Below are 13,683 nucleotides of genomic sequence, written 5' to 3'. Positions count from 1 at the left end.
TTGGCCCTAAGGTAAATACGCCATTGGTTACGGATATTAAATTATTTCGGATTATCCGTTTATTTTGAATAGTTTCAAATATATGTATGTTAAAAGTAACTGTCAGTTACGCTTTCACGGTTAAACCACTGAACCGATTTTGATAAAATTTTGTACGAAACATGCTTGAAACCCAAGGAATAACATAGAGTACTTTTTATATACACCAGTCGAGCAATAACTAGTATTAAATATGTGTTGCGTTGCTCTGATGGCAGTTGTGATTTTTTTATAATTTTTTTAAAAAACAGTCTTAAAACTTTAATAAATGTGACCAAATGCCATAACTTAAAACCAATAAGTAAAAAAATTGAATCGAATATTATATCTAATAGAATGACAATTTTTTTATTTCATCGTTACTACAGTTGTGTTGTGTAGCTTACTTGTAGTTAACATTCTTGTTAGGTAATACAATAACAGTTGCTAGCTTGTCGGATTGAACAAAATTTATTCAAAAATATTGCCAGTATATATATAAAACTTTAATTTGCAAAATAAAATTAATTACAATAACAATGAAAAATTAATAATATATAAATTATTATTTAACTAATTAAAAGATACATTTAAGTTAGTAATATTTTTGAAATTGATTCATAAATGAAATCATTGTTTTCCCTATCAATTACAACTCAGTATTGTTGCCATATTCTACAGCATTGGAACAGGAGAGCTATATATGCTTGCTTTCTCGCACACTTTAAATATGGAATGAAAGAATTTTATTTGCTTTACTCTGGTCCATATATACAGCAAATTTTTGCTTAAAATATTGTCAATTTATCTATGCTTATGAATTATACTGGAAGTAAAAATTCTGTAACATATTTGGTTTGGTTTTGGCAATACATTGATTTTATATGGACGCCACCCATACCCGAGTTTCTGTTTGCAAGACAAACTGATTTTAAATTAAAATTATTAATAACTTGTCCGACTAAGAGCTACAGATACTAATAAATTACTGATTAGACAAATCTGACAGCCTCGCTTTACCTATTAAACTTTGTATTTCTATTTGTAGTCTTAATGCTTTTCTTAAATCCATAGTTCGTAATTGCATTGCTATATATTTACCATAAATTTCAAACTCATCCTCCTTCACTGAATTCATGTTAGACTGTAAACTAAAGCTCATTTCATCTGAAACACCTGTGCTGAGATGGAGTTTAATTTTTTTTCTTTTAATTTTGTGAGGCCTATGTCTTTTAACAATTTGGTTAAGATGACTATCTTCAGGTTCAGATTTTAAAAATAGAGTTAAGTCATTATTGTTGCCTGGAACAAATGAATGATGGATATCATCACTTAAATTCCCAGTGTCATTTGCAATCCACAACTTCTGACTTTCATTGTCTGTGTCTCCAGGTTCCTGGAAAGAGATTGTACTTAACACAGTTTTATTATGATAAAATGTTTAACTGATATTCCTCGCGATTATAAGACTGAACGACTTATTTATATTTTGACGCCTTCGAGCAATTAACACTTTTTATGCAAAAACTAAGTAGATTCATATATCAGAAATAGGGTAATGGTCGGTTCCTATTCAAGTAAGAAACAACTAGATTATTATAATTAAATTAACATAGCATAACAGTACCTACCTCAAACGTGGAATTTGAATCTGTAGCTTTTTGCACCCAATACGGTTGAAAACGTTTATGCCAATAAGCAAACCATTTAATTGTTGGTTCGTAAGTGTAGTGTGGTCCAGACCGGCATTTAATTTTATTTAATTCTTGAGTGTACGTCGACCTCAAATTCTTTATTTTCCCTCTTATTTCACTTACAGTCAATGAAATGCCGGTTAATGTGTTAAATTCAGATACAATATTTCTGTAAGATTTTAGACGAAGTTTATTTAGTTTGTAGTGTTCGTGTTCATTGTTCCAAAGATGTTCATGACTGAAATACAGCTTTACAAATTCATAAGTTTCGCTTTCACTCCACCTCATTATTTTATTTGTTTGTTTTCAATAGATTTATTAAATTTCAAAACATTGACTTTGACAATCAAATCTGTCAAAACGTTTGGATAATCTTACTATTATTTTTAAATTTATTTCTTGGTTGGCAATTTAAAATTCTTAAATAAAGCCATCAGGCTTTATTTCATTCATACACATTCTCATACAGTCATACCTCATATTGAAATAAATCATAGTATATGTCATATTTAAATAAAATTATAAAAAAGTACGAGGAAATTATAAGGGGATACGAATATTATATGAACATATGTAACATTAATAAATATTTTATAATGTTAGTGATCAGCGTGGTGGAATAAGCTCCAAACTTTCTCCTCAAAAGGGAGAGGAGGCCTTAGCTCAGCGGTGGGACATTAACAGGCTGTTACTGTAATGTTAGAGTGCATAATAATTGCCATCGAGGGCAAAATTGCTAACAAAATTATAATTGTATTTCAATCAATCAATCAACAGCCAATCATTGTCCACTGCTGAACATAGGCCTCTCCCAAGGTGTGCCAAAGCTCCCTGTCCTCCGCCTTCCGCATCCAGTTGGTGCCCGCCACCTTCTTAAGGTCGTCGGTCCACCTGGCTGGAGGGCACCCTACGCTGCGCTTGCCGATTCGCGGTCTCCACTCTAGGACTCGTCTGCTCCAACGGCCATCGATCCTACGACATACGTGACCAGCCCACTACCACTTCAGCCTGTTTAATTATAATATAATTATATTATAATCTTTAAAACAAATATTACTAAACTAATGATGGAATGGTGCTTTTTACTTTATTATAAATAATAATAAATAAATATATTTATTATTTTTTATAATAATACTGGCTGATTAAATAAATATATATTCATAGAAAAACTTAGATAAATCAAATGTTTTTATGCTTATAACTAAATTATTTTTACTATGTAAATAAGAAAACTGTATAAATAGTTATAGGTATTTATTTTTGTATTGTGTTATATTAGTGCTGTAAATAAATATATATTTTTTATTAGTAATACAAAAAAACTTTCCAAACACACATGCACATTTAAAACTGACACTGAGAGTCTAACAATATGAAAAATTGCACAATTTCTTAGTTATGTTATAATATACTTATTTTACTAATGTTTTAACTGTTATTATATATACATTGTACATAAGGTAACTTAAAATACTTAATATAAGTAGACAAGCCTTACTGCTTGTAATACTAAATAAATAATATTTAAGAACACTAATCACTATTTATATCTGATATCCTGGCTTCGCTTACTAAGCTTTGTATTTCCAATTGAAGTCTTATAGCTTTTTGTAAATCCATTTTTCTCAACTGAGAAGCTATGTATTTTCCATAGATGTCAAATTCATCTTCTTTTGTAGTTTCAAAATTAGAATTTTTAGAATAATCAACATGGCTTCTATGTTTTAATTTTTTCTTCTTATTTTTTTTATTCATAAGTGGAGATAGTGGCTTTTCTTTTTTAATTGGACTTAATGAATCTTCAGTCTTTGCTGATTCATAATCATCCTCTGAATTTGAGATAAGTGGATCAGGATTTTCATCATTGTTATTATTTTGTAGTCCTTGTCCTACCCATATTTGGCAGGAAGTATCAACATCAGGGGCTTCTGGTGTCTGTAAGAAAAAAATGCAAGATGTAAACTTAGATATTATTAATAAAATTTAAATATTAAATAGTTACTAACTGTAAAAGAGGCCAAATGGCGATTTGCTGGGATGTGTTTCAAACATCGATCCATTTCTTGGAACCAGATTAGGGAAGGTTCATAAATGGAATCGGGACTCGATTTCTGCAGTATTTTGTGAACTTGTTGGACATAAGTGGTTCTTAAATTCTTTATTTTCATCTTAACTTCGGGAATAGTTAAAGACTTCATAGTGGAATCTTTGAATTCCGAACATATATCCGCGTATGCTTTATCTCTCTGATATTTTAGTTTGTATCCTGGATGACTAGGGTTCCATAAGCAATCATGTTTCAAATACATTTTTACAAATTCAAGTGTTATTGCTTCACTCCATCGCATGTTTGTTTGCTGAATATTACCATAAACATTAAATACTTATTTATTTCAACGATAAAAATTGATTTATTATCCTATACTGACGTCCGACACTAGACTGACGGTGACAACTGACAAGTATCATAACATTGGGAACTAGAAAGTATTGCCCACTCTTGAAGATATTCTCACCCCAAAATATCATAATATCGAGCTCACTTTTGTATGATATATTATGATACTGACTCCATTATTTCTCATATTTTATATTAATAGAGAAATGTCAAGCCATTGTTCAGACTATTATAATAAACCTATATAACATAAATGAGATAATTTTTGCTATATTATATTGTTCCAACAACATTTATAATATATTATAAAATATCAAAATCTTATTACCAATTATTTAAATTATCGGCTGCTGCCAGTGCTGCCAACTTGCAAATTATTATGCGTTTAGTGTGATATGGTGTAGAGTAAAAATATGAAGTAGCTATTTTGTTATTATTTTTAAAGTATAATGTAAATAATATCAATATGCTATAATTTCTGTTTGTAAAATGAATGTTTTTAAAAAGAAATTTTGATGTAATATTTTGGCAATATCGCTTTCTAAAAGTTTATTTATTATTGAGCTGACAAAATTATCCATAACTTATACCTATTAAAATGGTTTTTCCCGACTGACTATCAACATACTGCTAAAACTACAGTGTGTTTAGAAAGCTGAAATTTTGCACATAGGTTTAACTTATAACGGAAGCATACGCTGAAAAAAAAGCCGAGATGGCCTAGAGGTTAGAACGCGTGAATCATAATCGACGATCGTGAGTTCAAAACCGGGCAAGTACCACTGAATTTTTATGTGCTTAATTTGTGTTTATAATTCATTTCGTGCTTGACGGTGAAGGAAAACATCTTGAGCAAACCTGCATGTATCTAATTTCATTGAAATTATGCCACAAGTGTATTCTACCAACCCGCATTGGAGCAGCGTGGTGGAATAAGCTCCAAACCTTCTCCTTAAAAGGGAGAGGAGGCCATAGCCCAGCAGTGGGATATTAACAGGCTGTTACAATTACAGTTAAAGTCTTAGTTAAATTTTCATGTTTCTATCTTCGATGAAGTTAGAAATAAGAAAATTGACAGGCACTTTATAAGTAATAAAATGTACCTACAACATGCATCTTTTAATTATAAGTATTTTTAATGTGAAAAATTTGTGATGCTAATGAACCACTTACATTTATGTTAATCGGTAGGGAATCAAGTTTTTTTATATTTCTACCCAAATTACGTTACAAAATACAATTGGTTGTTTGTTTTGAAGTAGATTATCAATGTAATTTTGAAAGAGCATGGACGAATTCTGTGTTCAGTCGACGAAGTTTTATTGTGTTCGTCGAAAACCGCAACTTCCCGAGTCTGATATATTTATTATCGGGTAATTTAAATATTTTATATTTATAACTCAAATATGCAATATGTGTGTTAATAAAAAACGGCTAATTTATAAAGTATGTCACATGGTTCGTTAATGACAAGTTATTTAAAGTTAACAAATAAGTTATTATTACAACAGTATTGTTTTTTTTTTATCCGACCGCTAGCGCACCACCTCACTCCCCCAGCTACGTCACTGCTGACAGTGCCAATGTAAATGGGTAAAAAATTCCTACCACTTATCATTCAGGTCACATAAACTTATATAGTTATTAATTTAAATTAATAATTTTAAAAAAGAAAATATAAACAATTATACCTTTCACGTAATATTACGAAATGGTACAGAAATAAAGATGGCTTAGCCTCTAAGAACATTTTGCATTTTGCGGAGAATATTATTTTGATGTCTATTACAGTAATAGCCTGTGAATGTCCTACTGCTGGGCTAAGACCTCCTCTCTCTCTCTCTCTTTTTGAGGAGAAGGTTTGAAGCTTATTCCATTACGCTGCTCCAATGCGGGTTGGTGGAATACACATGTGCCAGAATTTCAGTGAAATTCGACATATGCAGGTTTCCTTACGATGTTTTGCTTCACCGTCAAGTACGAGTTTAATTATAATAACAAATTTAGCACCTGAAAATTCAGTGGTTCATTCCGGGCTTGAACACACGATCATCGGGTAAGATTCACGGGTTCTTACCATTGGACCATCTCGGCTTTTATTTAGTATGTAGGAATCTTGTTGAAGTTGAATGGTCTCATATTATAATAATAATACTGATTACAATCAATTTTATCTACTTTGATTACATTTATGAGAAAAATATCAAGAATAGTATATAATATGGATTAAGTCACTGTATCCAACGGCGATCTAGTAAAATTTCCTAAAAGACCGGTTGCCAGCCGCACATTACTTTTAACATTTTCCGGTAACATCAAACCTTAATAGTAATAAAGATGGCTTAGCCTTTAACAGGAAACATAATATTACATTCTTGAATGTTTGGTTTATGTTACGTATTTGCTGAATCAAATGCGGTCTGTATACACATCGCTAACTATCGCAAACATTACAGTGCGAGCCGATTCCATTAAATATACGAGCCAAAATTTTACGAGCACTATTTGATAATACGGTGAGTGCTTCGAGTAGATATGATAGAATTCACGTATTTAATTCAACATAATTCAATATTTTGCAATTTAATTTAATATTATTGCTAATGTTACCATAATCGACGACCAAATACCCTAATTTAAAATAAATTATATTAATAATATTTAATTCTCGATTAAATATTTTATATTGTAATTTTTGAATCACCACTTTTAACCGACGACAAACAGTGCAGGAGGTTATATAATTACAATTGTTTTTTTTTATGATTTCAGCGATTACTTGAAAATAGCTTTACTAATTGCTTGGGAACCTTTCAATCGGGAACACAACAGTTCCGTATTGTTGTGTTGTGGGTTAAAAGGTTCACAGTATTGCTATTTAGCGTTAGAATATCTGATGAGTTGGTGGTAACCAGACAGGCTTGCATAAAGTATAACCGTCAAGTAACTGTCTCCCTTTAGAATGGCCGCCGTACCAAAATCTGTCAGGAGGATCTCCCTGCTCTTTTCTCTGGGTATGTTAATTTTCTGTCCATATTATTTAGAAAGTGGTATTCAGTGGTAATACGTACCGATTACGAGATAAAGGCATTCCCTTTGCTGTTCGTACTGCACGTTTTTGAAACTCTCTTCTTAAATAGCTTAAAGTTCAATTAGTTTAAAAATATGAGAAAATGTATTCATTATTAATATTGTATATTTTACAGTTTGTAGTATATTTTGTGCTTAATCTGTGTTTATCATTCATCTCGTGCTCATCCGTGAAGAGAAATATCGTGAGAAAAAATATGTGTCGGATGTGGAAATTCTACCACGTATATATTATATCCACAAGCTCGCATTGATGAATTTAAGTGGAATAAGATCCAATCTCCCAAGAAAAAGGCAGCGTTTGCCCAGCAGTGGGACTTTTAAAGGCTACGATTGTAGTATGTAATGTTCATGTACATATATATATTTAAATTTTATTCTTTATGTCTTGGTTGTTATATTTAATCTGTATTAAACAATGTCCAATACAGAGTAAATATGTACATATGTTGTAATAAATAAGTTTTTATTTGCCATTCTATTATTAAGGAAAAATTATGTAATACTTTGATAATTCAACGCGATTTCCTGTCTGTCTCTCACACTTTCACAACTAAATCACTGAACTGATTTTATTTTAAAAAAATTTAGTACATATTAAGTACAGTACATAATAATTGTTGAGTACATATTAACGAGTATACTTATATTGATTTCTCGGGACCGACTTCGGATAAAAATTGATGATATCCAGGAGAACGCTGTAACCGTTGTAACCGATGTTCTATATGTACTCAGTGACTATTTTCAACGGAGCAAACGTGTTCTTATAGCTCTAAAGAAAAAGCGCAAACCCAAACGCTCGCAAGGTGCTCATGATCAAAAGTATAATGCGACACGATTGAAGAGAGTTCCACCAACTTCCAACCTCCGGTCTGCTACTGTAAATTTATTGACAAAAAAAATCCCATATATTTGATTAGTTCGACCCCATGTTTACCCAGGAATCCAGGACCTCGGGATCTGTAGCATCAGCGTAGAAGATGTGTTAAAAGTAATAGTGCAAGGCTGGAATGCTATTATATAGCCGGACAAATCGTTTATAACTTTTCAGGAATAGTAAAATAAATAAATGAAATCTACATGTTACATTATTGAAGAGATTATTTATGTAAATTAAAATTATAAACGTTACATATATAACACCCGAATAATAGATTATCATGTTTCTAAGTGCACAAAGTAAATCTACAACATTTTAAAGTGAAACTATTGTTAAATTCAGAATGTAGGGTAAGCGTTGACACGTCAAGTTACAGCTGTTCGCGAAATGGCGGCTCCGAGCGAGTCAAAATGTTTATATTTGAATAGAACGAGTGTGTTCCTTAACAGTTATAAACTGGCATATCACTTTACTTCTTAAAATAGAAATACGTGTAATAACAAAATCTTTTGTTACAATTCAATTTTATATTATTTATCATTTATACGAGTTCCGTTTTTTTAATTAAATCATAATATTTTGTTAAATTAAATAATTTTTAATTTAAATAAATATTTTGTTTTTCATCATAAATTATATTTATGATGAAAAACAAAATTGCTTTTATTCATTTAATTAATATTAGAAGGTCATGATAGATATTAAATCAATATATAATTCAAAAAGAAACTAAAAAAGGCAAGTCCAAAGAACATTGAAAAAGAAATAATTTTTTACAAAAAAAAAAAACAGTTATTTGGCACGAAACGTATAGATTACTCTATTGACAATATTAATTTGGTATTAATATTAAATAATACTTGCTGATTCGTGGGAATGCGTTGCAATGCCCTTTTTTGTTAGCTATACGATCCGTGCCCTATCTATTATACTCGAACGTTTATGATGTTAAGAGAGAAACCTTCACACTTAACATAATGACTGTACCAAATTTAAACTCAATAATATGAACGATGCGTGAAGTTTGAACGCATACTAACACGAAAAAAATTTATTTTATGTATATTATATATTATATGTATTTATATTAAAAACAAGTGAAGTAACAGCCCGTATATGGGTTACAGGGCATTTGGAGTCAGCGTAGTGTATTTTTTTTTATAGAATAGGAAGGCGGACGAGCATATGGACCACCTGATGGTAAGTGGTCACCAACGCCCTTAGACATTGGCATTGTAAGAAATGTCAACCATCGCTTACATAGCCAATGCGCCACCACCTTTGGGAACTAAGATTTTATGTCCCTTGTGCCTGTAATTACACTGGCTCACTCACCCTTCAAACCGGAACACAACAATACCAAGTACTGCTGTTTTGCGGTAAAATAACTGATGAGTGGGTGGTACCTACCCAGACGAGCGTGCACAAAGCCCTACCACCAGTCAGTGTCAGTCAGTCAGTATTAGCCATATCCTCAATGAATACTTACTTTATTACTTTCTCTTCTCCCTTTGAGAAGAAGGTCAGGAGCTTATTATCTAAATGAAATAATTACATCTGTAACATAATTATAACCTGCGTTCAAAATAATTTAAACTATCTGTGACAGTAGACGTCTATAAATGCCATAACAATGAACTTCCCTTAAAGTTTAAATAAAATGGGAAGTGTTTTAAAATAATTTATATCCATAATAGCAATTTAACTAAAACAACTCTATCTAAAAGACGAGTTGCAATCTCAATCAATATCTAAAGTCTAAAAAAATCAATATCTAATAGAATCTGTTGCAAATTTGTAAACCAAAAAAAAAAGTTAGCACGTTACTCACAAGCGCGAGTTTTAATGGAACCTCATTATATTCTTCTAAGTGATGTTAATTAAATATTTCTCTTTTGTAAAGTACACGAGTTATAATATACGAAGGTGGTTTTCTGTCGAGGCGTGACAATGTAATATAATATTTACACAGCCACAATGTTGACTTTATTCAAGCGCGAACCGTACTATCTCAGGGTATACAAATAAAATTTGTTTTCATGAATTTCAAATGAGGTGGCGGCAATGGAAACTCTTTGAGCTGTGGATTGAAAGCGGTTGTATTTAAATTTTGTTTTGTTGATAAACTAGCGAGTCTAGTCTTAGGAATGATTGTCAGAGAATCATACTAGATTTTATTTACTTAATTTTTAAACTATTCGGATGCCAATTGGATCACACATCGCGGGCTAAAAAATCGAGTGAACACTATTGACTATTAAGTATAATAATGTTTTTCTCATTTAAATCTTAATAACTTTTTTTGTGTTACACAACATTTTTCAACTCATCTCGTGTACGGAGTTGAAGGTAACCACGATAAAACCTGTATATCGGATGACACGCTGTCACATATATCCTAGCAGTAACGCCTGTTAATGTCCCACTGCTGGGCTAAAGCCTCCTCTCCCTTTTTAAGAAGAAGGTTTGGAGCTTATTCCACCATGCTGCTCCAATGCGCGTTGGTAGAATACATATGTGGCATAATTTCAATGAAATTAGACACATGCAGGTTTTCTCATGATGTTTTCCTTCACCGTCAAGCACGAGATGAATTATAATCACAAATTAAGCACATGAAAATTCAGTGGTGCTTGCCCGGGTTTGAACCCACGATCGTCGGTTAAGATTCACGCGTTCTAACCACTAGGCCATCTCGACTTGGGGGTTCTGGTCTCCTCGGTAAGTCGTAAAATACGTGTAAAAACGTAGGCACGACATGAGATGAACGACATGAGATGAATTCCACTTTGACCAAATCACATATATCCTACTAACCCAAAATGAAGCAGCGTGATGGCATAATCCTTTACTTAACGAGAGATGAGGTATTCACCTAACAGCAAGCAGTTTACGAATAGTATTATTTTAATATATTATATATATGCTATAAATAGGACTAGCTTGTTAATATTCTGTGTTAAAGGTAACAAATAACAAGATTTTTTAGTTGTTCTCTATATACCCGTACAATTTATTAACATAAGGCATTAAATTCGTAAACATTAATATTTTATCCTTATCTTTCTTAAAACTAAAACTGCCTATACCAAGAACCGTTTTCATGTCACCGGCGTAAAACAACGGAGCGCCAGATGCTACACCGGCTAAGTCTTGATTATCCACGAGGCAAATAAAATGGCCCCACTCACGCGGGATCCACTCATCGCAGTTAGCAAGAGGAGATTTGAAATAAGTAACTTCGAGAACATTATTTTGATTAATATGATTTTGGTCAATGTATCCAAAACCAGCGAAAACCCATTCATGTTTATTAAGAATGTAGAAATCTTGGTGAGGTAGCTTCACTGATAATGGTCTCCTATTATAATTATGTTGGTTATTATTAATTTTATCTGCTTCGATTACATTTATGAGGACAATATCATGAATAGTAGTATGAGATGAGTCATTGTACCCAACGGCGATCCAGGCCGATTTTCTAAAAGACTGGTTGCCAGCCACGCTGTCCACTTTCTTTTTACCTGAAATGTCAAACTTTCCGTGTACGGCGTGTATTATAATATCTTTCGTGTTGTTCAGATATTGGTTCAGGGGATTTGCGGATGTGATTATAGTTCTTCTTGATATGAAAACTCCAATGCCGGTGCTTATGTTTTTAACCGATATGCCAACGACGCAGTCAAATTTATCATTATTTTTTAGCCACTGGTAACCGAAGACTGTTCTAGAAGATAACAGAAGAAGGATGTAATATCTGTAAATCACGAAACATAATGTATGTTAATCTACATATGAAAATATAAGACAGTAAAAATGGCTTCAAAATTGGAAAAAAAAAAAAGATTTTAAAAGGTGGAATTGTACCCCACATAAATTTTTAACTTATCCAATCGACCCGACCAAAGAGTCACTATTTTTGACAAACCAATTACAAATCAATTGATGTTAAAGTCGTTTGGAATTAGAAAAACGTTACAGAAATCGCGTAGCGCTAGAAAACGACATTATTTTTGGTGGCAAAAGGTCATGGTTATTTATTAATGTACAGATATATCTAAACAAAAAATTAATAATAATATATATATACAAATATATATAGTTAAAGGGAGCACGGTTATAGGAATCTTATCTATGAAATAGGAAGGTTATCTTTAAATAGATTTTAGTCAAAATTGAAGCCAACTCGATCTTGGTGGGCAATAAATGGGCATTTATTACCATTCACTAGCCCTTATCCCATTAATTTCATACCAATATAAGAAATTGTATGGTTTTCTACTTCTTGCATACAGTGCATATGAAAAACATACAAATGATATTCATTATATTCATTAGTCTATTTGTAAACACCTGTATAATTATTAGTATATTCAGAAACGGTCGTAATATTTCCGAATACTTAGAACGAAGGGCACCTGATATATTGTTCGTTAAAATAGTTATTAATCTCTTAATTAATGCTTTGTGCAAGCTCGTCTGGGTGGGTACCACCCACTCATCAGATATTCTACCGCAAAACAGCAGTACTCGATATTGTGTATTACAGGCACAAGGGACATAACATTTTAGTTCCCAAGGTTGGTGGCGCATTGGTGATGTAAGCGATGGTTAACATTTCTTACGATGCCAATGTCTATGGGCGTTGGTGACCACTTACCATTGGTTATATTTTTTTATTGAATAATTATCATAGTAGTTAAATTAAGTTATTTACCTGTTGTGAATAATTAATTGAAAAATACAGTCCAACTTGTAATTCATATTTAAATAGATCCACACAATATTTTCATTTTTCTCATTTCAATATTATAATTCAATTATATTTATATGTGAAGATTTATCGTTTTATCGACCGTGATATAAGTGGCATAAAAAGTTAAAACGAAAGCGGAGATCGTACAAATTGTTCTGTTGTTTGTGTTTAACGGTTCGCGTGACTGTAATTTACGCTTGAACAGATTATGAATAACATCGTATGAATTATTTTGAAATCATATCTGTTTTGTTTTCTTAAATACTTTTAGTTCGGAAGTTGTTGCAGTTCGGTAATTTTTTTATAAATGTTTTATTGATTGTTTAGATTAAACACATGTGTATATTTGTGTCTGTGCTATGTGTTTGTTTGTTATATGTATTAAATCACATGGTTAAATTAAATTACATGGGTTGTTTATTAATTAGATTACAGATAATTGAACAGTTGATAGGAGAGTACAAGAGTATTTTCTTCGTAGTTTTTAAAGCGCAATATTCCGTAGTCGAGATTTTTTAATAATATTATTAAATTATCGTTAATATTTTATAACCCTTGACTTAGTGTACCGGCAACTGGCTCACTTACACCACTCACCAGAACACAACAATAGTTGAATTGGCGATAGAATATGTGATGTGGTACCTACCGAGTCGGGGTTACACCAAGCCCTTATACAAAGCATTCGGGTCTTAGCTTTTTTAATTATTTTGATGGTTTTTTTCGAAAGTGTGTGAAGTGCGCTTTAAAATTTTTGTTTAATAGAAGGTATCTTTTGTTTTAATTATTGTATGTAATAGACTCTAATCATCGGATAATTCGATCGTTGTGAAATATTTAA

The 13,683-nt window shown here is 31.8% G+C and overlaps 2 protein-coding genes across 2 annotated transcripts; both read right to left on the bottom strand.

Annotated features, from left to right (window-relative positions):
* Positions 1-497: 497 nt before the first annotated feature.
* On the bottom strand, positions 498-2,036 carry LOC126771672 (uncharacterized). The gene is made up of 2 exons (XM_050491681.1): positions 1,650-2,036; positions 498-1,414 (listed from the first exon to the last, which is right to left on the bottom strand). Exons 1-2 carry the CDS (start codon positions 1,998-2,000, stop codon positions 1,004-1,006), a joined length of 762 nt encoding a protein of 253 aa, XP_050347638.1. The 5' UTR covers positions 2,001-2,036; the 3' UTR covers positions 498-1,003.
* A 1,015-nt stretch (positions 2,037-3,051) lies between these two features.
* Positions 3,052-4,157, bottom strand: LOC126771674 (uncharacterized). The gene is made up of 2 exons (XM_050491683.1): positions 3,722-4,157; positions 3,052-3,650 (listed from the first exon to the last, which is right to left on the bottom strand). The coding sequence occupies exons 1-2, from the start codon at positions 4,061-4,063 to the stop codon at positions 3,249-3,251; spliced, it is 744 nt and encodes a 247-aa protein (XP_050347640.1). The 5' UTR covers positions 4,064-4,157; the 3' UTR covers positions 3,052-3,248.
* Positions 4,158-13,683: the final 9,526 nt, after the last annotated feature.

The sequence above is a fragment of the Nymphalis io genome, chromosome 11, assembly GCF_905147045.1.
Source record: "Nymphalis io chromosome 11, ilAglIoxx1.1, whole genome shotgun sequence".
In the NCBI taxonomy this organism is placed as follows: domain Eukaryota; kingdom Metazoa; phylum Arthropoda; class Insecta; order Lepidoptera; family Nymphalidae; genus Nymphalis; species Nymphalis io.
The sequence above is the reverse complement of the archived record's forward strand: the minus strand, read 5'-3'. Positions and strand labels throughout refer to the sequence as shown.

What these genes read in the sequence shown, in the direction of transcription:
- LOC126771674 (XM_050491683.1), bottom strand. Translation starts at nt 4,063, where the DNA reads ATGCGATGGAGTGAAGCAATAACACTTGAATTTGTAAAAATGTATTTG. An exon ending in GCCATTTGGCCTCTTTTACA is followed by an intron (nt 3,651 to 3,721) that starts GTTAGTAACTAT and finishes TTTTTCTTACAG; the next exon opens with ACACCAGAAGCCCCTGATGT.
- LOC126771672 (XM_050491681.1), bottom strand. Translation starts at nt 2,000, where the DNA reads ATGAGGTGGAGTGAAAGCGAAACTTATGAATTTGTAAAGCTGTATTTC. An exon ending in ATTCAAATTCCACGTTTGAG is followed by an intron (nt 1,415 to 1,649) that starts GTAGGTACTGTT and finishes ATCTCTTTCCAG; the next exon opens with GAACCTGGAGACACAGACAA.